The 26,512-nt window shown below is 39.9% G+C and overlaps 1 protein-coding gene across 1 annotated transcript in view; it reads left to right on the top strand.

The window, feature by feature from the left end:
• MAP3K15 (mitogen-activated protein kinase kinase kinase 15) overlaps positions 1-26,512 on the top strand; it is a 147,301-nt gene that overhangs the window by 69,556 nt on the left and 51,233 nt on the right. The window contains exons 7-9 of the mRNA XM_068532581.1: positions 20,441-20,611; positions 25,530-25,642; positions 25,874-26,033. Of these exons, the coding sequence (XP_068388682.1) occupies positions 20,441-20,611; positions 25,530-25,642; positions 25,874-26,033 (444 nt within the window). The remainder of the gene's footprint in view (positions 1-20,440; positions 20,612-25,529; positions 25,643-25,873; positions 26,034-26,512) is intronic.

Raw genomic sequence — 26,512 nt, 5'->3', positions numbered from 1 at the left:
CATCTGTAAACCAGGTTGGAGATCCCTATGGTGTGGAATAAATGAGATACACCACATGCAGGTGGCCTGCACAGCCCCTGGCAGCTAGATGGCTGTTAATAAAAGTTCGGTTCCTTCTTCATTTATCCCCTCCTTTCACTTCTTAATTCAAATGGGGAGGTTACCTAGTGTGATATAAAAAGATTACAGAATCTCTATCAAAATTCTGTGCATTTTCCACAGAAATAGAAAAAAAACAATCCTAAAATTCGTGTAGAACCGCACAAGACCCCCAAATAGCCAAAGCAATCTTGAGAAAGAAGAACAAAGCTGTATCATACTTCCTGATTTCAAACTATATGTATTACAAAGCTATAGTATTCAAAACGATATGATACTGGCAAAATGATACAGACACATAGACCAGTGGAACAGAATAGAGAGCCCAGGGATAAGTCCACGCACATACAGTCAACTAATCTTTGACAGGGCACCAGGAATACATAATGGAGAAAAGATAGTCTTTTCAATAAGTGGTGTTGGCAAAACTGGATATTCACATGCAAAAGAATAAAATTGGACCCTATCTTACACCATATGCAAAAATTAACTTGAAATAGATTATAGACTTATATCTAAGACCTTAAACCATAAAACTTCTAGAAGAAAACATAGGGAAAAACTCATTGACATTGTCCTTGACGCTGATTTTTTTTGGCTGTGATATCAGAAGCACAGGCAACAAAAGCAACATAAACAATAAAAGCAAAATAAACAGTTGGGACTACATCAGATTCAAATGCTTCTGTACAGCAAAAGAAGCATCAACAAAATGAAAAGGCAACCCACTGAGTGGGAGAAAATATTTGCAAATCAGATATCTGATAAGCAGTTCATATCCAAAATATATAAAGAACTCACAGAGGTAAGTGTTGGTGAGAGTGTGGAGAAAGGGGAACACTTGTACACTGTTCGTGGGAATGTAAATTGGTTCAGCCATTATGAAAAACAGTGTGGAGGTTTTTCAAAAAATTAAAAATAGAACTACCATATGGTCCAGCAACCCCACTTCTGGGTATATATCCAAAGGAAATGAAATCAGTATCTCAAAGAGATATCTGCACTCCCCTGTTCATTGCAGCATTATTCACAATAGCCAAGGTATGGAGACAACCAAAGTGTCGGTCAACAGATGGCTAAAGAAAATGTGTGTGTGTGTGTGTGTGTGTATGCAATGAAATATTATTCAACTGTAAAAAAGAAGGAAATCCTGCCATTTGTAAAAACATGGATGTACCTGGAGGACATTATGCCAAGTAAAATAAGCCAGACACAGGAAGACAAATATTGTATGATCTTATTTATATGCAGAATCTAAAATTTTCAAGCTTATAGAACCAGATTGTAGAATGGGGATTGCCAGGGGCTGGTGGATAGGGAAAGATGGGGAGATGTTGGTCAAAGGGTACAAACTTTAGTTATAAGATGAATGAGTTCTGGGAATGTAATGTACAGCATGGTGACTATACAGTTGGTAATACTGTATTGTATTCTTGAAATTTGCTAAGAGAGTAGATCTTAAGTGTTCTCACCGCACAAAAAAGTAACCATGTGAGATGATGGATGTGTTAACTAACTTAATTGTGGTAATCATTTCACAGTGCATACATATGTTAGATCATCACATCGTAACCCCTGCAGCGGGGGAAGATTGCAGAGGAGTCAACATAGCAAATGTGAAGTGACTTACTGGCTTAGTCTGTAGAAATTATGGCTATTTAAAGTAAATAAGAAAAACTACTCATAATTTAGCCAAAAAGTTGCCCATAGCTCTTTTTTCAAAATGTTATTGGAGTATAGTTGATTTACAATGTCGTATTAGTTTCAGGTGTACAGCAAAGTGATTCAGTTATACATATACATATATTCATTCTTTTTCAGATTCTTATATAGGTTATCACAGAATATTGAGTAGAATTCCCTGTCCTATACAGTAGGTCCCTATTGGTTACCTATTTTATATATAGTAGTGTGTGTATGTTAATCACAAACTCCTAATTTATCCCTCCCCCTGCATTTTGTTTTCGAAATCTGAGTCTGTTTCTGTTTTCTTTTCTTTATTTTGGCTGAGTAATATTCCATTGTATATATGTTGCCCATAGCTCTTAGCTGACCAGGAGTTGGTTGTCTAGAGAGCATTTAACTTTGGAGTGGTTTGAGAAATATTTCAAAACGATTCTGCTGTTTACAGCCCACAAAACCATGGACTGAACCACTGTGGAAGAAATGAGGTTAATGGGAATTAATGAGATGGTTTTAAGAATTAAATAAGAATATCATAAGTAAAAAAAACTTATCACAGTTCCTGGGACATAGGAGATGCTGGATAAATGTTAATTGCCCTTCTATTTCCCAGCAGAGAATCCCAGCCACCAGTGTTATGTCATCTTCAGTGATGGTATTTGGGGAAGGCTTCTTGGGAAGAGCTAGGATCTGGAAAGCCATTTGGAGTAAAATGTGAAAGTTAGTGACTAACTTCTCAGTTCTTCTGGGTAGAAGTCCCTTGACGGAGAAACCTGGCCCTGCCTTGCCTCCCATCCTGCTCCTCCTAGTTCACTGCCCTAGAGCCATCCTCACCTGCCTTCAGCTCTCAAGAGCAGCAGACCGTTCTCCCCTGTGGGTGTTTGCACAAGCTGTTTCCTCGGTCTGAACGCTCATTGTTACCTAATTGAGTCTGTGTATCCTTCAGAGTCTGGTTTGTTTGCTTATGGACCTTTATCTTTTATTTATTTTTTACATTTATTGTCTTCTTTCTAATTTTACAGGCAATACATGTGCATTGCAGACAACTAGAAATACATAAAAGCATAAAGAATAGCAATCACCCATAAGCCCCACCCCCCAGAGATAACCTCCATTAGCATTTTGATGTGTTCCCACCCAGTGTCTACATGTTTTTTAAATTGAAGTACAACTGACCTACAACACTGTTAGTTTCGGGTGCACAACATAGTGATTCAATATTTCTATATGTTACAAAATGATCACCATGATAAATCTAATTACCATCTGTCACCGTACAAAGATATTACATAATTGTTGACTATTCCCTATGCAGTACATTTCATCCCCATGACTCGTTTATTTTGGAACTGGAAGTTTGTACCTCTTAATCTCCCTCACCTATTTCACTCATCCCCTCCCCGCTGGAAACCACCTGTTTGTTCTCTGTATCTGTGAGTCTATATCTATTTGGTTATGTTTGTTGATTTGTTTTCTTAGATTCCACATATAAGTGAAATCATACAGTATTTGTCTTTCTCTGACTTATTTTACTTATCATAATACCCTCTAGGTCTATCCATGTTGTCCCAAATGGCACTTCAAGGTCTAGTTTAAATGTCCTTTTCTGAGAGAGGTTGATATTGCAAAGAATACCAAATCTAAAAATGATGCTATTATTCATTCTCACAGCACTTGCTCTTTTCCTTCGTAGCACGCACTTTTCTGTGTTTACACGTTTAGTATTTACCATTCCCTCCTCCTAGATTGTAAGCCAGAGGGGAGCAGGGGCCATGGTATACTAGGCCATTGTCTACCCCGTACCACATAGTAGGTGCTCAGTAAGTTTTATTGAGTGGATGAAAGAATAAATGACTAAATGATCACAGCTGTGGTATATAGTTGGAGGAGATCCATATAATGAGTACCTGGGTGCTACAGTTAAGGGTTTGGTAGTAGAAAGCAGATCTACTGTATTTTTTCTCTATATGTGTAAAACCAAAGACAACTAAGTCATACATATTCAGTGTATACAGATAAATATAAAAACAATTACTGGTAATACCACCATTCAAAGATAACCATTGAAGTAAGGCAGGGCCCAAAGCGGGAATTCAGAAAACTGTAGGGCCGCATACGCTAGGTCAGGGTCAGTGGTGATGGAAGTCTTCCTAGTGGGGGATCCCAGGTGTCTGTTAAGCAAGTTTCGATGCACACTCAGTGGGGAGTTGATCTTTCTCACTGAGGAAACCCGTGCCTTCTTAGTGTTGTTGACTTGGTATTAGTCAGGGTAGGGTAACTGCTATAACAAATGGCATCACAATTTCAGCGAATTAACATAAATTAAAGTTTTTTTTCCCACTTACGCAGCGTTCCAAGGTGGGTGTATCCTCGTTGGGCAATCTCTTCTTTAGGTGATTGCTTGATAATCTAGTCTCTTTCCATCTTCACGTTCTTCCCTCTCTTGGTTCCTGAGATCTCCTTTCAGACAAACGACAAGAGAGACTGTGGTGAATTGCCAGGGATGTTTTGTGTGTTTTGTAACAACTTTATTGAGATATAATTCACATACCATACAATTCACCCATTTAAAGTGTACAAGTCAGTGGTTTTCAATATATTCTCAGAGTTGTATAACCATCACAATAATCAATTTTAGCGCATTTCCATCATCCCTGCCCCCAAAACCGTGAACCTATTACCAGCCACCCCTCCCCCCCATTTTCCACTAACCTCTCTCCCCAGCCCTAAAAGACCACTAATCTATTTTGGCAATCCATTAGCAGTTGCTCCCTATTCCCCCACCTCACTTCCTAGCCCTAGGAAACCACTCATCTATTTTCTGCCTCTGGATTTGCCTATTCTGGCCACTTCATATAAATGGAATCATATAATATGTGATCTTTTGTGACTGGCTTCTTTCACTTAGCAAAATGTTTTCAAGGTTCATTCATGTTGTAGCATGTGTCAGTACTTCTTCCCTTTTTTTGGCTGACTAATATTCCATTGTTCTGATAGACCACATTTTATTTATTCATTCATCAGTTGATGGACATTTGGGTTGTTTCCACTTTTTGACTGTACCAGGGAGATTTGTATGAGTCTGGTCAGGAAGTGATGTTTGTTACTCCTTAGCACATTTCATTGACCAAAATCCAGTCTAATGGCCCAACCTACCTGCAGGGGAAGCTGGGAAATGTGAGATGATATCTCATTGTAGTTTTGATTTGCATTTCTCTAATGATTAATGATGTTGAGCATCCTTTCATGTGTCTGTAGGCAATCTGTATATCTTCTTTAGAGAAATGTCTATTTAGGTCTTCTGCCCATTTTTGGACAGGGTTGTTTGTTTTTTTGATATTGAGCTGCATGAGCTGCTTGTAAATTTTGGAGATTAATCCTTTGTCAGTTGCTTCATTTGCAAATATTTTCTCCCATTCTGAGGGTTGTCTTTTCATCTTGTTTATGGTTTCCTTTGCTGTGCAAAAGCTTTGAAGTTTCATTAGGTCCCATTTGTATATTTTTGTTTTTATTTCCATTTCTCTAGGAGGTGGGTCAAAAAGGATCTTGCTGTGATTTAGGTCACAGAGTGTTCTGCCTATGTTTTCCTCTAAGAGTTTGATGGTGTCTGGCCTTACATTTAGGTCTTTAATCCATTTTGAGTTTATTTTTGTGTATGGTGTTAGGGAGTGTTCTAACTTCATTCTTTTACATGTACCTGTCCAGTTTTCCCAGCACCACTTATCGAAGAGGCTGTCTTTTCTCCACTGTATATTCTTGCCTCCTTTATCAAAGATAAGGTGACCATAGGTGCGTGGGTTTATTTCTGGGCTTTCTATCCTGTTCCATTGATCTATATTTCTGTTTCTGTGCCAGTCCCATACTGTCTTGATTACTGTACCTTTGTAGTATTGTCTGAAGTCCAGGAGCCTGATTCCTCCAGCTCCGTTTTTCTTTCTCAAGATTGCTTTGGCTATTCGGGGGTCTTTTGTGTTTCCATACAAATTGTGAAATTTTTTGTTCTAGTTCTGTGAAAAATGCCAGTGGTAGTTTGATAGGGATTGCATTGAATCTGTAGATTGCATTGGGCAATAGAGTCATTTTCACAGTGTTGATTCTTCCAATCCAAGAACATGGTATATCTCTCCATCTATTTGTATCATCTTTAATTTCTTTCATCAGTGTCTTATAATTTTCTGCATTACAGGTCTTTTGTTTCCTTAGGTAGGTTTATTCCGAGATATTTTATTCTTTTTGTTGCAGTGGTAAATGGGAGTGTTTTCTTAATTTCACTTTCAGGTTTTTCATCATTAGTGTATAGGAATGCCAGAGATTTCTGTGCATTAATTTTGTATCCTGCTACTTTACCAAATTCATTGATTAGCTCTAGTAGTTTTCTGGTAGCATCTTTAGGATTCTCTATGTATAGTATCATGTCATCTGCAAACAGTGACAGCTTTACTTCTTGTTTTCCGATTTGGATTCCTTTTATTTCTTTTTCTTCTCTGATTGCTGTGACTAAAACTTCCAAAACTATGTTGAATAGTAGGGCTGAGAGTGAGCAACCTTGTCTTGTTCCTGATCTTAGTGGAAATGGTTTCAGTTTTTCACCATTGAGGACGATGTTGGCTGTGGGTTTGTCATATATGGCCTTTATTATGTTAAGGAAAGTTCCCTCTATGCCTACTTTCTGGAGGGTTTTTATCATAAATGGGTGTTGAATTTTGTCAAAAGCTTTCTCTGCATCTATTGAGATGATCATATAGTTTTTCTCCTTCAATTTGTTAATGTGGTGTATCACGTTGATTGATTTGCATATACTGAAGAATCCTTGGATCCCTGGGATAAACCCCCCTTGATCATAGTGTATGATCCTTTTAGTGTGCTGTTGGATTCTGTTTGCTAGTATTTTGTTGAGGATTTTTGCATCTATGTTCATCAGTGATATTGGCCTGTAGTTTTCTTTCTTTGTGACATCTTTGTCTGGTTTTGGTATCAGAGTGATGGTGGCCTGGTAGAATGAGTTGGGGAGTGTTCCTCCCTCTGCTATATTTTGAAAGAGTTTGAGAAGGATAGGTGTTAGCTCTTCTCTAAATGTTTGATAGAATTCGCCTGTGAAGCCATCTGGTCCTGGGCTTTTGTTTGTTGGAAGATTTTCAATCACAGTTTCAATTTCAGTGCTTGTGATTGGTCTCTTCATATTTTCTATTTCTTCACGGTTCAGTCTCGGAAGGTTGTGCATTTCTAAGAATTTGTCCATCTCTTCCAGGTTGTCCATTTATTGGCATATACTTGCTTGTAGTAATCTCTCATGATCCTTTGTATTTCTGCAGTGTCAGTTGTTACTTCTCCTTTTTCATTTCTAATTCTATTGATTTGAGTCCTCTCCCTTTTTTTCTTGATGAGTCTGGCTAATGGTTTATCAATTTTGTTTATCTTCTCAAAGAACCAGCTTTTAGTTTTATTGATCTTTGCTATCGTTTCCTTCATTTCTTTTTCATTTATTTCTGATCTGATCTTTATGATTTCTTTCCTTCTGCTAACTTTGGGGTTCTTTTGTTCTTCTTTCTGTAATGGCTTTAGGTACAAGGTTAGGTTGTTTATTTGAGATGTTTCCTGTTTCTTAAGGTAGGATTGTATTGCTATAAACTTCCCTCTTACAACTGCTTTTGCTGCATCCCATAGGTTTTGGGTCGTCGTGTCTCCATTGTCATTTGTTTCTAGGTATTTTTTGATTTCCCCTTTGATTTCTTCAGTGATCACTTGGTTATTAAGTAGTGTATTGTTTAACCTCCATGTGTTTGTATTTTTTACAGATCTTTTCCTGTAATTGATATCTACTCTCATAGCGTTGTGGTCGGAAAAGATACTTGATACGATTTCAATTTTCTTACATTTACCAAGGCTTGATTTGTGACCCAAGATATGACCTATCCTGGAGAATGTTCCATGAGCACTTGAGAAAAATGTGTATTCTGTTGTTTTTGGGTGGAATGTCCTATAAATATCAATTAAGTCCATCTTGTTTAATGTATCATTTAAAGCTTGTGTTTCCTTATTTATTTTCATTTTGAATGATCTGTCCATTGGTGAAAGTGGGGTGTTAAAGTCCCCTACTATGATTGTGTTACTGTCGATTTCCCCTGTTATAGCTGTTAGTATTTGCCTTATGTATTGAGGTGCTCCTATGTTGGGTGCATAAATGTTTACAATTGTTATACCTTCCTCTTGGATCGATCCCTTGATCATTATATAGTGTCCTTCTTTGTCTCTTGTAATAGTCTTTATTTTAAAGTCTATTTTGTCTGATATGAGAATTGCTACTCCAGCTTTCTTTTGATTTCCATTTGCATGGAATATCTTTTTCCATCCACTCACTTTCAGTCTGTATGTGTCCCTAGGTCTGAAGTGGGTCTCTTGCAGACAGCGTATATACGGGTCTTGTTTTTGTATCCGTTCAGCCAGTTTGTGTCTGGGAGCATTTAATCCATTTACATTTAAGGTAATTATTGATATGTATGTTCCTATTCCCATTTTCTTAAATGTTTTGGGTTTGTTATTGTAGGTGTTTTCCTTCTCTTGTGTTTCTTGCCTAGAGAAGTTCCTTTAGCATTTGTTGTAAAGCTAGTTTGGTGGTGCTGAACTCTGTCAGCTTTTGCTTGTCTGTAAAGGTTTTAATTTCTCCATCAAATCTGAATGAGATCCTTGCTGGGTAGAGTAATCTTGGTTGTAGGTTTTTGTCCTTCATCACTTTAAATATGTCCTGCCACTCCCTTCTGGCTTGCAGAGTTTCTGCTCAAAGATCAGCTGTTAACCTTATGGGAATTCCCTTGTGTGTTACTTGTTGGTTTTCCCTTGCTGCTTTTAATATTTTTTCTTTGTATTTAATTTTTGATAGTTTGATTAATATGTGTCTTGGCGTGTTTCTCCTTGGATTTATCCTGTATGGGACTCTCTGTGCTTCCTGGACTTGATTGACTATTTCCTTTCCCATATTAGGGAAGTTTTCAAGTATCATCTCTTCAAATATTTTCTCAGTCCCTTTCTTTTTCTCTTCTTCTTCTGGGACCCCTATAATTTGAATGTTGGTGCGTTTCATGTTGTCCCAGAGGTCTCTGAGACTGTCCTCAATTCTTTTCATTCTTTTTTCTTTCTTCTGCTCTGCAGTAGTTATTTCCACTCTTTTATCTTCCAGGTCACTTATCCGTTCTTCTGCCTCAGTTATTCTGCTATTGATCCCTTCTAGAGAATCTTTAATTTCATTTACTGTGTTGTTCATCGCTGTTTGTTTGCTCTTTAGTTCTTCCAGGTCCTTGTTAAACGTGTCTTGTATTTTCTCCATTCTATTTCCAAGATTTTGGATCATCTTTACTCTCATTATTCGGAATTCTTTTTCAGGTAGACTGCCTATTTCCTCTTCATTTGTTAGGTCTGGTGGGTTTTTACCTTGCTCCTTCATCTGCTGTGTGTTTCTCTGTCTTCTCATTTTGCTTCACTTACTGCGTTTGGGGTCTCCTTTTCGCAGGCTGCAGGTTCGTAGTTCCCGTTGTTTTTGGTGTCTGTCCCCAGTGGCTAAGGTTGGTTCAGTGGGTTGTGTAGGCTTCCTGGTGGAGGGGACTAGTGCCTGTGTTCCGGTGGATGAGGCTGGATCTTGTCTTTCTGGTGGGCAGGTCTGCATCTGGTGGTGTGTTTTGGGGTGTCTGTGACCTTATTATGATTTTCGGCAGCGTCTCTGCTAATGGGTGGGGTTGTTTTCCTGTCTTGCTAGTTGTTTGGCATAGGGTGTCCTGCACTGTAGCTTGCTGGTCGTTGAGTGGAGGTGGGTCTTGGTGTTTAGATGGAGATCTCTGGGAGATTTTTGCCGTTTAATATTACGTGGAGCTGGGAGGTCTCTTGTGGACCAGTGTCCTGAACTTGGGTCTCCCACCTCAGAGGCACAGCCCTGATGCCTGGCTGGAGCACCGAGAGCCTGTCCTCCACATGGCTCAGAATAAAAGGGAGAAAAAAAAGAAAGAAAGAAAGAAGAAGATAAAATAAAATAAAATAAGTTTATTAAAATAAAAAATAATTATTAAGAAAAAATGTTTAAGTAAAAAAACCAGACAGACAGAACCCTAGGACAAATGGTAAAAGCAAAGCTGTACAGACAAAATCACACACAGAAGCATATGCATACACACTCACAAAAAGAGAAAAAGGGGAAAAAAATATATATCGTTGCTCCCAAAGTCCACCTCCTCAATTTGGGATGATTCGTTGTCTATTCAGGTATTCCACAGATGCAGGTGCATCAAGTTGTTTGTGGAGTTTTAATCCGCTGCTCCTGAGGCTGCTGGGAGAGATTTCCCTTTCTCTTCCTTGTTCGCACAGCTCCCGGGGTTCAGCTTTGGATTTGGCCCCGCCTCTGCATGTAGGTCGCCTGAGGGCGTCTGTTCTTCGCTCAGACAGGACGGGGTTAAAGGAGCAGCTGCTTCGGGGGCTCTGGCTCACTCAGGCGGGGGGGAGGGAGGGGTACGGATTGCGGGGCGAGCCTGCGGCGGCAGAGGCCGGCGTGACGTTGCACTAGCCTGAGGCGCGCCGTGCATTCTCCCGGGGAAGTTGCCCCTGGATCACGGGACCCTGGCCCTGGCGGGCTGCACCGGCTCCCGAGCGGGGCGGTGTGGAGAGTGCGCTGTGCTCGCACACAGGCTTCTTGGTGGCGGCAGCAGCAGCCCCAGCGTCTCACGCCCGTCTCTGGGGTCCACGCTGATAACCGCGGCTCGCGCCCGTCTCTGGAGCTCCTTTAAGCAGCGCTCTGAATCCCCTCTCCTCGCGCACCAGGAAACAAAGAGGCAAGAAAAAGTCTCTTGCCTCTTCGGCAGCTGCAGACTTTTTCCCGGACTCCCTCCCGGTTAGCCGTGGCTCATTAGCCCCCTTCAGGCTGTGTTCACGCCGCCAACCCCAGTCCTCTCCCTGCGATCCGACCGCAGCCCGAGCCTCAGCTCCCCGCCCCCGCCCGCCCCGGCGGCTGAGCAGACAAGCCTCTCAGGCTGGTGAGTGCTACTCAGCACCGATCCTCCGTGCGGGAGTCTCTCCACTTTGCCCTCCGCACCCCTGTAGCTGCGCTCTCCTCCGTGGCTCCGAAGCTTCCCCCCTCCGCCACCCGCAGTCTCCGCCCGTGAAGGGGCTCCTAGTGTGTGGAAACTTTTCCTCCTTCACAGCTCCCTCCCACTGGCGCAGGTCCCGTCCCTATTCTTTTGTCTCTGTTTTTTCTTTTTTCTTTTGCCCTACCCAGGTAGTGGGGAGTTTCTTGCCTTTTGGGAGGTCTGAGGTCTTCTGCCAGCGTTCAGTAGGTGTTCTGTAGGGGTTGTTCCACATGTAGATGTATCTCTGATGTATTTGTGGGGAGGAAGGTGATCTCTGCATCTTACTCTTCCACCATCTTGAAGCTCCTCCTGGGCCCTCCTTTTAGTTAGACTTAGTTTACTTGTGATTAGCCCAAACCCCAACCTCTTGCCCCTCTGCTGCCTTTTTGATCCTGTCAGTATTTGAGCAGAGAAGGTTTTTGCTGATATTTCTGAAATCTTTAGATTCAGTTTTCGCAGGGCCCCAAATCTGAGTGCTGTGACAATTTTTGTGGTATCCTTCTACTTTTGAGCCTTTCCTTCACTGTGGCTTCCTTGGCAAAATTCAGGGGGTAGGTGTGAGAATTATTACACTAATTATTACACTAAGTGATCTGTGTTTGCTTGGGGGCCCTTCCCATTCTGTCCCATCAGCCCATAATATTGTTCAAAGCTTGGCTGATTTTCTCCTTGTCCTTGTGACGTTTCTCTATGAAAGGCTCTCTCTTCCATTCATCAGTACCTAGACACGGCACCCAAATATGGAAGCTATCGCGGCTCTCCGCTCACATCTGAAAGGTTCATTTTTCTCTAGAATTCATTTAATCAAGGATGTTCTTCCTTCCATTCAGTATAATTTTTGTTTTGTCTGGAGTTTTATTGTTACCAAAGGAGTTGAAGGCCTTTCACCTTCTTCTACATCCTAATTGGAAGCGGAAGTCTCTTAAAAGGTTTTTGATGGGCAACCTAAGAAAAAGTTTGTTCTAGAAAGGACACTGGTCTAATGAGACCTTTTACTTGTTAATTCTTAGGGCTGGCTTAGAAGAAAGGTTTTTTTGGAACTCTGTCTCCCACCCCATGAACTTTCTCTCATAGACACACAGTATAGAAAAGATGGATAGGCAGACAGGATGGTTAGTGACAAATCAATGCTCTGGCAGACCTGTAGCTCACAGTAACCTTGTGAGGTAAGCAAAGTCAAACATACTTTCCAAGTGAAGAACTGGGGCACAGAAAGGGCAATTAACTTTCTCCAAGTTCAGATGGGTAGTACATGTGTGAAAATAACCAGACTCTAGCTTTATATGATTCCCAGTCCAGTATTCTGTTTTTACTCTGTGCATTTTATTGTGTAAATAATATATGAATATGTTTATATATTCTTGTGAAAAATCAAAAAGAAAAACATTTAAAGTAGTTGTGCCTTGTAACTCTCATCTCTGATCCCACTCATATTCCAGAAGTAACCTCTTTTGTCAGTTTGGTGTATGTCCTTTCAGACAATTTTGTATGTGTTTACATACTATTAAACTATGTCATACTGCAGGGTTTTTCAAATACAAGACCATACAGGATATGTTCTGTTATTTTCTTTGTTCACTTAGCAATCAGTGCTTGGAGATCTTTCCATGTCAGTACATTTAGTCCTGCTCAGTTTGTCATTAATTTAATAGACTTTTTTTTTTTTTTTGAGCAGATCCAGTTCTAAGCACTGGGGCACAGCAGAAAACAGACCAGACAACAAAATCCTTCCATCTTGGAGCTTATATTCTCAAATGGGGAGAGATAATTTAAAAATAAGTAAAATTATTAAAACAGGTTAGGGTGATAAGGAAGGCTAGTGGGACAGGGAGATTGCGGTTATAAGTTGAATGCTCAGAGAAGACCTCACTTACTAGAGAGTAACTTGGAGAAAAGATCAAAAAGAGATGAGGGAACATACTGTGTAAACACGTGGGGGAAGAGCATTCCAGGTAGAGGCATCAGCACGTGAAACATCAGAGCGGCTTGTGCAGCTGGAGCAGAGTAGCTGATGGTGGGGGGAGAAGGGTGGAAGTTAAGAGATGAGGTTGGAGAAATAACTGGAAACCAGATCTTATAGAACCTTGAACCTTGTAGGGCATTATAAGAGAATTGGCATTTGCTCTGAGATGGGAGCCACTGGAGGGATTTTTTTTTGAGATGTAATTGGCATATAATATTATATTAGTTTCAGGTGTACAGCATAATGATTCAATATATGTATATACTGTGAAATGATCACAGTAATTCTAGTTAACATACATCACCTCACATAGTTGAAAAAATTTTTCTTATGAGAACTTTTAAGATCTCTCTCAGCAATTTGCAAATATACAAATACAGTATTATTAATTATAGTCATCATGCTGTACATTACATCCCCAAGACTTATTTATTTTATAACTGGAAGTTTGTACTCTTGACCTACTTAACCCATCTTGCCCACCTCCCACCCCCTCCCTCTGGCACACCAGTCTTTTCTTTATACCTATGAATTCAGTTTTGTTTTTGTTTTTAGATTCCACATATAAGTGAGATTATACAGTATTTTCCTTTCTCTATCTGGCTTACTTCACTTAGCATGATGCCCTCAAGGTCCATCCATGTTGTTGCAAATGACAAGATTCCTTTCTTTTTTATAGCTGTATAATAGTTAATTGTGAACGTGTGTGTGTGTGTGTGTGTGTGTATACACACACACACACACACACACACTCACTGCATTTTCTTTATCCAGTTTATCTATCTATGGACACTTAGGTTTTTCCATGTCTTGGCTATTGTAAATAATGGTGCAATGAACATGGGGGTGTGGATATCTTTTTGAGTTAGTACTTTTGTTTCCTTTGGATAAATGACCAGAAGTGGAATTGTTGGATCATAGGGTAGTTCTATTTTTAATTTTTTGGGAAACCTCCATACTGTTTTCCATAATGGCTGTACCAATTTATATTCCTACCAGCAGTACACAAGAGTTCCCTTTTCTCCACATCCTCATTAACACTTGTTATCTCTTGTCTTTTTGATGATAGCCATTCTAACAGGTGTGAGGTAATATCTCATTGTTTTTGCATTTCCCTGATGACTAATGATGTTGAGCATCTTTTCATGTACCTGTTAGCTATCTGCATGCCTTCTTTCAAAAAATGTTTGTTAGATCCTCTGTGCATTTTTAAATCAGATTTTGAGGTTCTTTTTTTTTTGCTCTTGAGTTGTATGGGTTCTTTATATATTTGGGATGTTAACCTCTTATCAGATATATGATTTGTATGGAGAGTTTTGAGAGACATGATCTGACTTAGAGTTTAGCAGGATCACTTGGACTGCTGTGTTGAAAATAGATTACAGAAGGGCAAGGGTGGACACAGAAAATGATGGTTACTTGGACCAGGGTGGTCCTTGTGGATTTCATGAGGAATAGGCCAGTTTTGGATATGGTTTAAAATAAAAGCCAACAGGTTTTGTTGATTGAACAAAGGGTGTTAGAGGAATGAAGCATGACTCCAAAGTTTTGGCATGAATAATAGGAAGAATGGATTGGCCATTATTAATAAGATGGAAAAGACTGTGAGAAGAATAGGTTTGATGGGACAGTCAGGAGTTTCATTTTGGACATGTTAAGTTTGAGGTATTAGACATGCAAGCGAGATGCCAAGAAGGCAATGGATATGTAAGTCTGGAGTTTAGGGGAGCACTCTAGGCTGCAGAGAGAAATGTGGGTGTCATCAGAATATAGATGGTTTGGAAAATCATGATACTGGATGATATCACCAAGGGATCTGATGTAGTTTCTGATGAAGAGGAAAAGTCCAAGCGTTGTGCCTAGGGACACTCCAATGTTGAAAGATCAGAGAGGTGACTAGGAACCAGAAAATTAGACTGAAGTAGAAGGAAAATCAGGAAAGTTATGGTATCCTGCAAGCCGAATAAAGAAGGTGGTCCAAGGAGGATGGAGTGCTCAACTGTCGAATGCTGTTGATAGGTCAGAGAAGAGAAGGGCTGAGAATTGATCAGTGGTTTTAGCAATGATGCAGACCTGCTGAATCAGAATGTCCAGGATTAGACACTGATGCCTGAATCCCATCTCCAGAGATTAATTTAATTGGTCTGAGGTACAGCCTGGACACCAAGGTTTTCAAAGCTCCCCAGGTCATTCTAATACGCAGGCAAGGTTGAGACCCCACTGTCTTAGTTAACTTCCTCTCTTAAATTGTGAAATGGCCTTGTTATCAGAAATGGATGTGGCTGGAGTGATTACACACAGGAGTATTTATCTATAGGCTTGTTCTTGGATACTTTGGGATCTGAAAATTATAAGCAGATCTGAAAACTGATTATTAACCACTAAAGGGATTAGATATTTAGAACCTGTCTCAGAGTGGCTTTTAAGCTGAAAATCCCTTTGCTTTTCACTCTTTGCAAATGTTTGATTTTTTTGTTTTGTTTATCCTCAAAAGACCTTTTGTTTTGAGTAACAGGGGTACGTTTCAAGTTAATGAAAAAATTCAAGGGAAATCTTGATGTAATTGGTCTAAAGAAAACCAACCAAACAAACCTGAACTCAGATCAATAATTAAGCATTTAAAAGAGTTAAGTACATCTTTTCAGAATCCTGAATATTTCGCACCTCAAAAGTTGGCTCATAACAGGTATAGAAATTTTGTACCTCGTTAAAGTTTCAATCTTTTTCATTTTCTCGCCACAGACTCTAGAAATTATTTGAATGCTTTAGTAAATTAGAGTTGAGTTGGTAGCTGTTGGCTTTTAAAAATTAAAGAATATCATGGGTGAGCTGCTTATCAACAGGTCTTGTTCGTAGGCTGGTAAAGTTGGATTCTGTGGCCAAAGAGAGGAAGGATCCAACGTATTAGAACAAGACCAAGGTAGAAAATAGAAAAAGTCTGAGTTGAAATAGAGGCTTAATTATTGCAGGCTTCCAGAAGGATGCCAAGTGTCTGGATTAGCCCTTCTCAGCCCAGGTTGGGTTCTGCAAGAGAATTAAGCCCTAATGCCCTAAGGCCTTCATTGTATCAATTGAATGAGCTCTCTTATTCATCCTTAATGGGGCTAGCTGTGTACCATCCTTGGGAGAATGGAGAAAATAGTCACTCAAATAATTTTCTCTAGGGCTTAATTCTCTAGCAGGACCCCAGTTGAGAAAGGTGTTTTAGGTACTAATCTGTCTTCTTGGATGACGTAGTAGTCTTTTCAGACACAGGTCCTCAGGAAAGAAAGCAAAAAAGAGCCTGTTGTAAAATTGCCAAGAAACTAAAAAGAATAATCTCTTTATTCCTTTATTAGAATAGTTATTAGTAAAATAAACACAAGAACACCTTGTACAAATCTCAACAATGATTTTTTGAACAATTTAATGTGTATCCTTCCAGACTTTTGTCTCTGCACATAAACTTATATGTAAATAGAGTTTACTGCAAAGAGTGGGATCATGCTATTCATTTAGTTCAGCAATTTTTTTTCCCATGAACTATTATGGACGTTCTTCTACATAATTACATACGGATTTGCCTCTTTCCAAGGGTTGCATGATATTCCGTAGTTTGGTTGTTACAAAATATATTTTACTACTCTTCTGTTAATGGACATTTGGATCGTCTCTAGTTTTTCACTGTTATGAACAATGCCATGATAAACATTTGTTCAAAAATTCTTGAGAGTGTGTGTGTGTGTGTGTGTGTATAATTATTTCTATATTATAGATTCCAGAAGTAGAATTGTTGAGTCAGGATGAGTACCTTTTCCTTTTTTTATTATATAAATTTCAAATACATTCAAAAGTAAGGAATAATATAACAAACCCCCGTTTATCCCGTATCCACTTCAGTAATTATCATCACAAGCCAGTTGTGTTTCCCGCTCACTCGCACCCACTCCCTCTACTGCAACACTGGGTTAATTATGAAACAAAGACATGCCATTTCAACTCTAGATATTTCGGTGTGTGTCCCTAAAGGTTAATGACTTTTGTAAAACATAATCATGATTATGTTATCATACTAAAAATTGACAGTAATTCCTTAATATCAGTTTTCAAATTTTCCAGATTGTGTGTGTGTGTGTCTACCTGTCTGTGTCTTTTTTTTCTTTTTTTCTTTTTTTTTTTTTTTTTTTACAGTGGGTTGGTTTGACATGATCCAGGCAAAGTCTACACATTGCGTTTGGTTGATATGACTCTTAAGTCTTATCAACTTTTCTCCTTCTCTTATTTTTTCTTTTCCTTATTATTTATTTGTTAAAGAAGCCATTTGTCCTGTAGAATTTCCAAATTTCTGGATTTTGCTGATCATATCCCTGTGGTGTAATTTAGTAAATCCCTCCCTCCACCAATACCCGTAAGTTGGTAGTTAAATCTGGATGCTTATTTCAGGTTCTGGTTTGATTTTTTTAATTTAATTTTTATTTTATATTGGAGTATAGTTGATTTACAATATTGTGTTTCAGGTGTACAGCAAAGTGATTCAGCTATACATATATATATATATATATATCCATTCTTTTTCAGATTCTTTTCCCATATAGGTTATTACAGAATATTGAGCAGAGTTCCCTGTGCTATACAGTAGGTCCTTGTTGGTTATCTATCTTATATATAGTAGTGTGTGTTTGTTAATCCCAAACGCTTATTTATCCCTCCCTGCCCCATGTTTCCCCTTTGGTAACCATAAGGTTGATTTCAAGATCTGTAAGTCTGTTTCTGTTTTGTAAATAAGTTCATTTGTATCATTTTTTAAAATTAGATTCCATATATGAGCGATCATATATTTGTCTTTCTCTGTCTGACTTATTTCACTTAGTATGATAATCTCTAGGTCCATCCATGTTGCTGCAAATGGCATTATTTCTTTCTTTTTTATGGCTGAGTAATATTCCATCATATATATGTACCACATCTTCTTTATCCGTTCGTCTGTTGATGGGCATTTAGGTTGCTTCCATGACCTGGCTATTGTAAATAGTGCTGCAGTGAACATTGGGGTGCATGTGTCTTTTTGAATTATGGTTTTCTCCGGGTATATGCCCAGTAGTGGGATTGCTGGGTCATATGGTAGTTCTATTTTTAGTTTTTTAAGGAACCTCCATACTGTTCTCCATAGTGGCTGTACCAATTTACATTCCCACCAACAGTGCAAGAGGGTTCCCTTTTCTCCACACCCTCTCCAGCATTTCTTGTTTGTAGACTTCTTGATGATGGCCATTCTGACTGGTGTGAGGTGATACCTCATTGTAGTTTTGATTTGCATTTCTCTAATAATTAGCGATGTTGAGCATCTTTTTATGTGCTTTTTGGCCATCCATATGTCTTTTTTGGAGAAATATCTATTTAGATTGGTTTGATTTTTTTTAAAAGAATACTTAATGGTTGATTGTGTACTTTATCTGTTTTTTCTCTTTTTGTGATGTTAGTGGCCCTTGCGATCATTGCCTAGATCCGTTATTTCATTAGGGGTTGTAAAATGGTGATATTTGAATTTTATAATTAATTCCTGAGTTATTAGCACAAATACTTTATAAAGAGAAATGTTCACTCATCAATGACTTGGTTACCCTGGTGTACAGTTTGTATGGGAAAAGGAAGCTATATGCTTAATTTTGCCTTGATCAGTTTTCAAGAACAATGAATTCGTTTGTTAGCATCCTCCAAGAGTGACCAGTGAGGTTTTATAAGATCATTATGAACTCATAATTTTAGTGATAGTTGATGTGTTTCAATACTTTATAGTTATTGTTCTTCTTAACGCTCAAGTTGTCCCCTCTTTGGCCAAAAACTGATTCCGGTTGGCTCCTGAGTCTTTGATATGAGTTTAGTAGCTTCTTTGCTTCTTTGTGTGTTAAGATGTTCCAGGATCATCTTAGACATATCTGGAATCAACGATTCTTTCAAGGAGTCCTGGTTTCTTTAGTGAGAGATAATGTTTACAGACCCCAGTCAGGGCTTGGAGGTTCTCACTGCTACTCAGTTGGTCATTACTTTGGGCCTTTTTGGTAGACGGTGCTGGGGAAACCACCTCATGAATTCATACTGATGTTTCAATTCAAATTGAGGACTATAGGATTTTTAGTTCTGTGATTTTGTATTTGTATCTCTTATGCTGAAAAATCTGGTTCCTCATGATATTAAATTAACATCATTGTTTGTTGTATTCTATGCTGTAAATATATAACATTTTCAAAATACCAGTATTAGTATTATCACTAACAGTATGATTACTGGAAACTATTTAAGATTTCTTTGCATTTATATTTTTTTCCTTAGGTTATATCCTCTTAGGAAAATACAGTCGAATTGCTGTGTTTTTAAGCCATGTGATAAATTAGTTTCTCTCTTTTGTGGGTAAAGCCATCAACCGGATGCACAGGTTCATCTGTTTTGTTTTGCCCCAGCCGCAAATTCAGACGGTATGTTCATTGGCAAAGTGTCTTTAGGCAACATTTACAAAATTATTTCATTTTCTTTTATAATTATGTAAAAATCTTATGTATCAATAGTTTCAAAGTCAAATTCCAAGAAGTGTAACCTCTATCTGTCCCTGCCCCCTTCATTGTGTTTTTTCCCTCCACCTATCAGTAGCCATTTTTGTTACCTTTTATTTTATCTTCCATTTTGAAAAAATGAAAGCAGATGCATATATTTATTCACATCCCCCCCTTTTCTTAATAAAAAGGTAGCATTCTGTGCACAGTGTTCAACATCTTGCTTTCTTGTCTTAACAGGATATTCTGGAGATCTCTCCACAGCAGTATTACATAGACGTTGTTTCATTTCTTTTTATAATGTTTAATATTTTATATTTACAATGTGAATATCATTAGCCATAGTTGATTTAATCAGTCCTCACTTCTGATGGACCTGTGCTTCCAAACCTTCAACGGAACACTGTTAATATTTCACAGCCGCAAACTCAAGTTATTTTGTGGCAAAAAATTATTTTAACAACTGTCTAAGGAATCCATTTCCTGTGCATAAAATGAAAATTTTACCGTATAATGGAATAATAAAGAAGACTGTGATTTATGAATATATAAATAATTTTTTATTCCGATGGGTATAACAGGAATTACTAGAGTCCTTCCCCGTTTGAAGATGGCAAGGCATTTCAGGTCAAGAAATGCCAGAGTACATTTCTAAATTCATCTTGTCTTTCTGAATTTGGGGACCTGCCACTTTTCCAAAAGAACCTTGTGTCAAACTGTCTCATCCTCATGATTCAGGCTTAGCTTCTGAAATCCTTACTCTCCCATCCAACGACAGGAGGCTGCCATATTATTTTTTTTCTGTCTTTCCAAATACATTGATCTGCATATGCTTTCATCTACAGTCTAGGTGTAATTTAAAGAGGAAGGATCAGGTAGGACAGAGTATGATTGAATGAGACTTACTGGTGTGGATCTTAAGCAGTTCTTTCATTTGAATATGAAAAATGAAATATAATTTAGATTTTTTTCCTGCTAAAGCACAAGCCTTTCACAGAATGAATGCATCTATACTCCCGTGTCTTGATTCAGACATTTGTCATCTTATCACATGAATCTTTCAGAAGAAACAGCACAGGCGATCGTGAGAAGGCTCTGCAGGTCATGCTCCAGGTTCTGCAGAGCTGTGACCACCCGGCCCCCGACATGTTCTGCCTCTGCGGGAGGATATACAAGGACATCTTCTTGGATTCGGACTGCAAAGATGATGCCAGCCGAGACAATGCCATTGAGTGGTAAACCCTCAGCCCTAGTCAGTAGCACGTGCATCTTTGCAAAGGATAGAATTGCACAGGCTAAGGATCCAGGTCTTTTCCCTACATATGTGTGTCTGCCTGTTTGCTGGCAGTGAAAAAAATGCCATAAATGTGGTCTGGGAATTTCCAGATTCCTTTTTCCAAGAGGAAACCGTTAGAAATAGGCTTTTCTACTGGTGACATTCTTTCCACAAGTTCACTCATTTATAGGGGCGAGGAGGCTCAGCACACTCCTTCCCAGCTACTCCTTCCAGAACCTTGTTCCACCATCGTCGTAGCATTATCTTCTCAATGAGCCGTTCATTACTTACTCATTCATTTATTCAACAAATGTTTATTGAGGGTTTACTGCATGCCAGTAACTTTCTAGATGGTGGGATAAAGACACAGCAGATACGAATCCATGCCCTCATGGACCTTGCATTGCTGGTAAGGAAAGTCAGACAAACAAATACAGTAAAATATATAGGATGTCAGCTGATGGTGAGGGGGAAAAGCTAATCAGGGACGAGGGAAAGGAGGACTGGGAGTTGTCTACAGTTTTATATAGGATGGTCAGTGAAGGTGAATAAAGATGTAAAGGTGATGAGGGAATGAGCCTTGCAGATAACTGTGTTCCAGAAGGAGGGGATAACAAGGGCAAAGACCCTGAGGAGGAAGCATGCTGAGCATGCTCAAGGATGATGAGGCAGGAGCAAGGGGGAGAGTGGCAGGAAATGGGAGAGAAGACCCTTTTACTCTGAGTGAGATGATACAGTGCTGGAATATTCTGAGCAGAGGAGTGACAAGATCTGACATGCATTTTAACCAGAGTACTCTCACTGTTATGAATACATTTTAGGGGGTGTGTCAGCTATCATTTGCTGCATAACAAGCATCTCCAGGGAATTCCCTGGTGGTCCAGTGGTTAGGGCTCTGCACTCTCACTACCGAAGCCCTGGGTTCAATCCCTGGTCGGGGAACTAAGATTCTGCAAGCCACGCGGCTTGGCCAAAAAAACAAACCCAAAAAAACCCCCAAGCATCTCCAAAACTTAGTGGCTTAAAACAGTGATTTATGACTTCTCATGATTCTATGGATTGCCCAGGCAGTTCCTCTGCTCATTTCACTCCTTAAGTGCTGAGCTCACTCCTAAAGTTGTAGTCATCTGGAGAATCAGCAGGGCTGGAAGGTCCAAAATGGCCTCATACACACTTGACAGCTGGTGCTGGCTGTTGGTGGTGAGCCTCCATTCTCTAACGGGTAGTTCTAATCCTGGTAGACCAGCTCTCTTACATGGTGGGCAGCATTCTCAGAGAGTGGATGTGGAAGCCAGAAAGCCTCTTAAGGCTCAGGAACTCACGTAAGGTCAGTTCTGCCACATGTTCTTGGTCAGAGCAAATCACATGGTCAGCCCAGATTCAAAGGGGTGGAGAAATAGACTCCAACCTGTGGGTGGGAGACATGGCAAAGGCGTGTGCATAGTGGGATGGGAGGGCTTTGTGGTTATTAAATAATCTATCACATGGGTGAGGGCAGAAGCAGGGAACAGTTAGGAGAATACTGCAGAAATTCAGAGAAGAGCTGATGGGGACTTGAACCAGGGTAGTAGTGATGAAAATGATGAGGTGTCAGAACCTGGATATATTTTAAAGGTAGAGCCAACAGCCTACACCATCCATTTCCATCACAAGAGTTCTTGGTATTGCTGCTGCAGTCTCAATTTAATTCTAACTGCTTCCTCTCCCCCTCTCCTGCCTCCTCTTTGTTTTCCTTCCATACACGTTGGACTTTGTCCTCTTCCCTCTTCTCTCCATCTGCACTTTTCCCTGGTGATCCCAGTCACTCCCACACCTTGGAACCTTTAGTTGATCTCCAGCCCACCCTCTATCCTAAGCTTTGGCCCCACATCACCCCTCTCTTTGCCCACCTGTTCTACCTCAAGATGGTGCTGGTATTTAAGACTCAACATGTCTAAGGCTGAAGTCGTTTCCTCCTCTCCACAAGGGATGGCTTCCATTGTCTTGCTTTCTTACAACCATTCTTTAGCCTTCTAGGCATACACTTTTGGTTAATGTTTGATAACTTTCACTCACTTATCTCCCCATACAGTCAGGTCCCAATTCCAGTCCTTCTGTGAGTCTTCCCTCACTCCCTACCCATCCTTTCCCATCACCACCACCCCTAATTGACGCCACTTTTTTTTTGCTCTCTTGCCAGAACAGTATCCCAAGTAGGCTCTCTGCTTGGTGTCTCTAAAGTCTGTCCTTCATAGATTGACAGTTTACTCCTCCTAAAGCTCAAAGATCCAAAATGGCTCTCCACTCCCTATTAAATAAAACTTCAAACTCTTAGATCACCATTCTAGGTGCTTTGCAGACTTTCTCCATCCTGCCCCTAGCCCTGTTTCCCACTATCTGATATATGTCCAAGTAAATTGAAGTTCCTTAGGAGCTCCCCAAACTCCCATCTCTTCTTCTGCCATTTTCTATGCTGGGGGTTCCCTTTCTAAATCACTACTGTTACAATTCTATCCATCTTCATGCCGCATCTCAAGCCTCTCTGTTTTCTGTGAGTCCCTCTAGACTTGGATTTGTGTGGTTTTAGGTTACCACACTCATGAAAATTACACACAATTAGTGAAAATACTATCACTTCCATCACGGTATAGGTTCTTAGAGGGCGGGGACCTTGTTTTAGTCTTAGTTAATCCCCAGTAGCACCAGTGCACTGTATGCTCAAGAGAAATCACTCAAGGTGTTGAAGGGAAGGGAAAGGAAGGGAAATTAAAGTTTGGTACAGCCAAAATAGGAAGCTGTGTTCCCACCATCATGGCCAAGAATTCAACCTCCAGGTCAGGAAATTACTGCCAGTGGCTCCTTCAAGGAAGTCAGAGGAGCCTTCTGCATGCACTTGAGAAGGTCGTGGCAGTGGATACAGGAGCAAATAAAGCGTAGTCTTCTGGTCAGGGCATGATGGCTCCGGTGAGACCATGAGGGTCACCTTGCTCTCAGATAGGGATGTGGAACACGCAGCTCAGAGAGGCAGGGGCTGGTCCAAGGTCGCGGGGCTGGTCAGACACAAACCTGGGACTGCAGTCCTGACTCCGAGTTCAAGACTTGTCTGTCCCCAAGCCGGGCCTGTTTCATTTGTGAATAAGAAGCACAGAGAAGTCACCCTCTCTGCCCTCTTCCCAGATAACTTTTCATAGTAAAAGAAAATGAAAAATCAAATACAGTAGGATATGGAATTTAAAATCCCCAAGACATACCCGGGGGAGTGGGGGAGAGGTTTCAATTTTATTGGAATTCTGTTGACTAGGGTTGGAATGACTTTCTTGATATCCTCTAGTCCCTCTGAGGGTACTTGTATCATGCCCCAAAGCTCATAAAATCAGATTTTAACTGATTTTATGATTTATGGTCAGATTTAACTGATAAGTTCTCCCTTCCACAATTTAATGTTTTGTTGGTGTTTGATCCTCCTGTTGTCACACGACTGATAAAATCAGTCCTGGTTTACAAAAAGAAATTTTTACATCATTACTTCGTTGATCAAATTCTTTTTTTCCTGATCATGATGTTCATACTCGCTCATGGAAGAGAAAGAAAATTTTTATGCATAGAAAAAAGAATAAATAAGAGAATTAAAAAAGGCATGGTTAACCTTTTGGTATAAAAATGGTATTCACAGTTTTGGATCTTGTTCTTTATCCTAATGTAATAGATCCCTGCCCCTTCTCTCACTTTATTATGTTTTTAATAAATTTATTTATTTATTTTATTTATTTTATTTTTGGCTGCGTTGGGTCTTCGTTGCACACGGGCTTTCTCTAGTTGTGGCGAGCGGGGGCTACTCTTCGTTGTGGTGTGCGGGCTTCTCATTGTGGTGGCTTCTCTTGTTGCGGAGCACGGGTTCTAGGCATGCGGGCTTCAGTAGTTGTGGTGTGCGGGCTTCAGTAGTTGTGGCTTACGGCCTCTAGAGCGCAGGCTCAGTAGTTGTGGCGCACGGGCTTAATTGCTCTGTGGCATGTGGGATCTTCCCAGACCGGGGCTCGAACCTGTGTCCTCTGTATTGGCAGGTGGATTCTTAACCATTGCGCCACCAGGGAAGCCCCCTTCTCTCACTTGATATGCCACTGCTCTTTGCGATCCAGGGTTTTGGCAGTACTGCTTCATACATGAAAAAATAATTCCATTTCATGATATAAGCAAACAGACTGCCTGCAGAGAAAGAGCCTATTCCTGTTGTGATTTTCACGAAATAAAAAATGCTCAATGTGCAAATGGAGTATAACTTTAAAAATGATATGTGGACATCAAATTGTGTTCTACTTTTGGGAGTAGAATTATAATAGGTTTTAAATTTCTTTTGTACCCTTTAATATAGTTTCCTTACTTTATACGGTGATCATGGCTTTTATTTTAAAACTCTAAACCCTCTGAAGAAAGATTTTAAAACTCTCTAGTGTTAGTTACTGTGTTGCTATTATGACATTTTAAAAAACATTTATGTATGTATTTATTTATTTATTTTGGCTCTGCTGGATCTTCGTTGCGGCACGCGGGATCTTTAGTTGCGGGATGCGGGCTTCTTAGTTGCAGCATGCGGGCTTCTTAGTTGCAGCATGCGGGATCCAGTTCCCCAACCAGGGATCAAACCCGGGCCCCCTGCATTGGGAGCGTGGAGTCTTACCCACTGGACCACCAGGGAAGTCCCTATTATGACATTTTTAAGAAGCTGTCTGACTGCTACATGTGGCTGTTAGTAAACATGGGCGGCTGGAGGATAGCTGTAAAACAATAAATTAGAGTAGTAAAAATGTTCATGAGAAGGTTGGTTTGTGCTAGTATTTGCCCTTTTTCCCTCTACCATAATAAAATGATATAATAGGAATTTGGTGGTTCTGTAATTACAGGTATTGCAAAGGGTTTGAGCTCCAGCCATCTCTTTATTCAGGAATCAACCTTGCAGTTTTGCTGATAGTTGCTGGACAGCAATTTGAAACTTCCATGGAGCTAAGGAAAATAGGTAAAGCTGTTTATGACTGCAGTTGTTGATATGCTTTGGTAACACAAGTTCAGCATTAAAAATTATGTCCAAATAACCAACATTATATTTCAAAAGGAACAGTTACTGTATGATAGCACACCTGAGGCAGTAGCCCGAATAAAATGCCCATTTTCTCCTCTAAAGGCTTACATAATATGGTGGAAACTAGGAAGACTTTTCATAACTTTATCTAAAATTCAAATTCTTAAGGTGTCCGGCTGAACAGTTTGTTGGGAAGAAAAGGGAGCTTGGAGAAAATGAACAATTACTGGGATGTGGGTCAGTTCTTCAACGTCAGCATGTTGGCCAATGATGTTGGGAAAGCTGTCCAGGCAGCAGAGAGGTTGTTCAAACTGAAACCTCCAGTCTGGTGAGTCAGGTCTATGTGTTTTCATCACCCATGTCAATATCTGATCTTGTTCTGAAAGGTTTCCCCCAGGAGGAAAATGTGTGAATGCCAAAAATAATAGCAATTGCTATGTTTTTCCTTCTGACTTCTTCATTAAAGCAAAGTTAGGGCAGAAGGAGCAACTCTTGAGGCCTCGCTTGGTTTTATGTGACGGGAGGGAAAGACAGACAGACAGACACCCACACACACAACGTATCCCTACATGCTATGTCTCCAAGACAAAACTCTCAGCCCTGTTAATCTTTTCAGGCCACGTAGGTCCTCAAGAGCAGAACGTTCTTGGGTATCAGTACATATTGTGCATTTGTGAGAAAGCAGATAGTAAAACTAAAAGTACACCAAGAAAATGATTTTCATCACAAATGAAAACTGGAACTAAAACACCTATTATAGATATGATCAAGAAAATGGTGGCCCAGCAGTGGCCCTAGGTTAGCACA

This window comes from Eschrichtius robustus, chromosome X, assembly GCF_028021215.1.
Source record: "Eschrichtius robustus isolate mEscRob2 chromosome X, mEscRob2.pri, whole genome shotgun sequence".
Classification (NCBI taxonomy): domain Eukaryota; kingdom Metazoa; phylum Chordata; class Mammalia; order Artiodactyla; family Eschrichtiidae; genus Eschrichtius; species Eschrichtius robustus.
The sequence above is the reverse complement of the archived record's forward strand: the minus strand, read 5'-3'. Positions and strand labels throughout refer to the sequence as shown.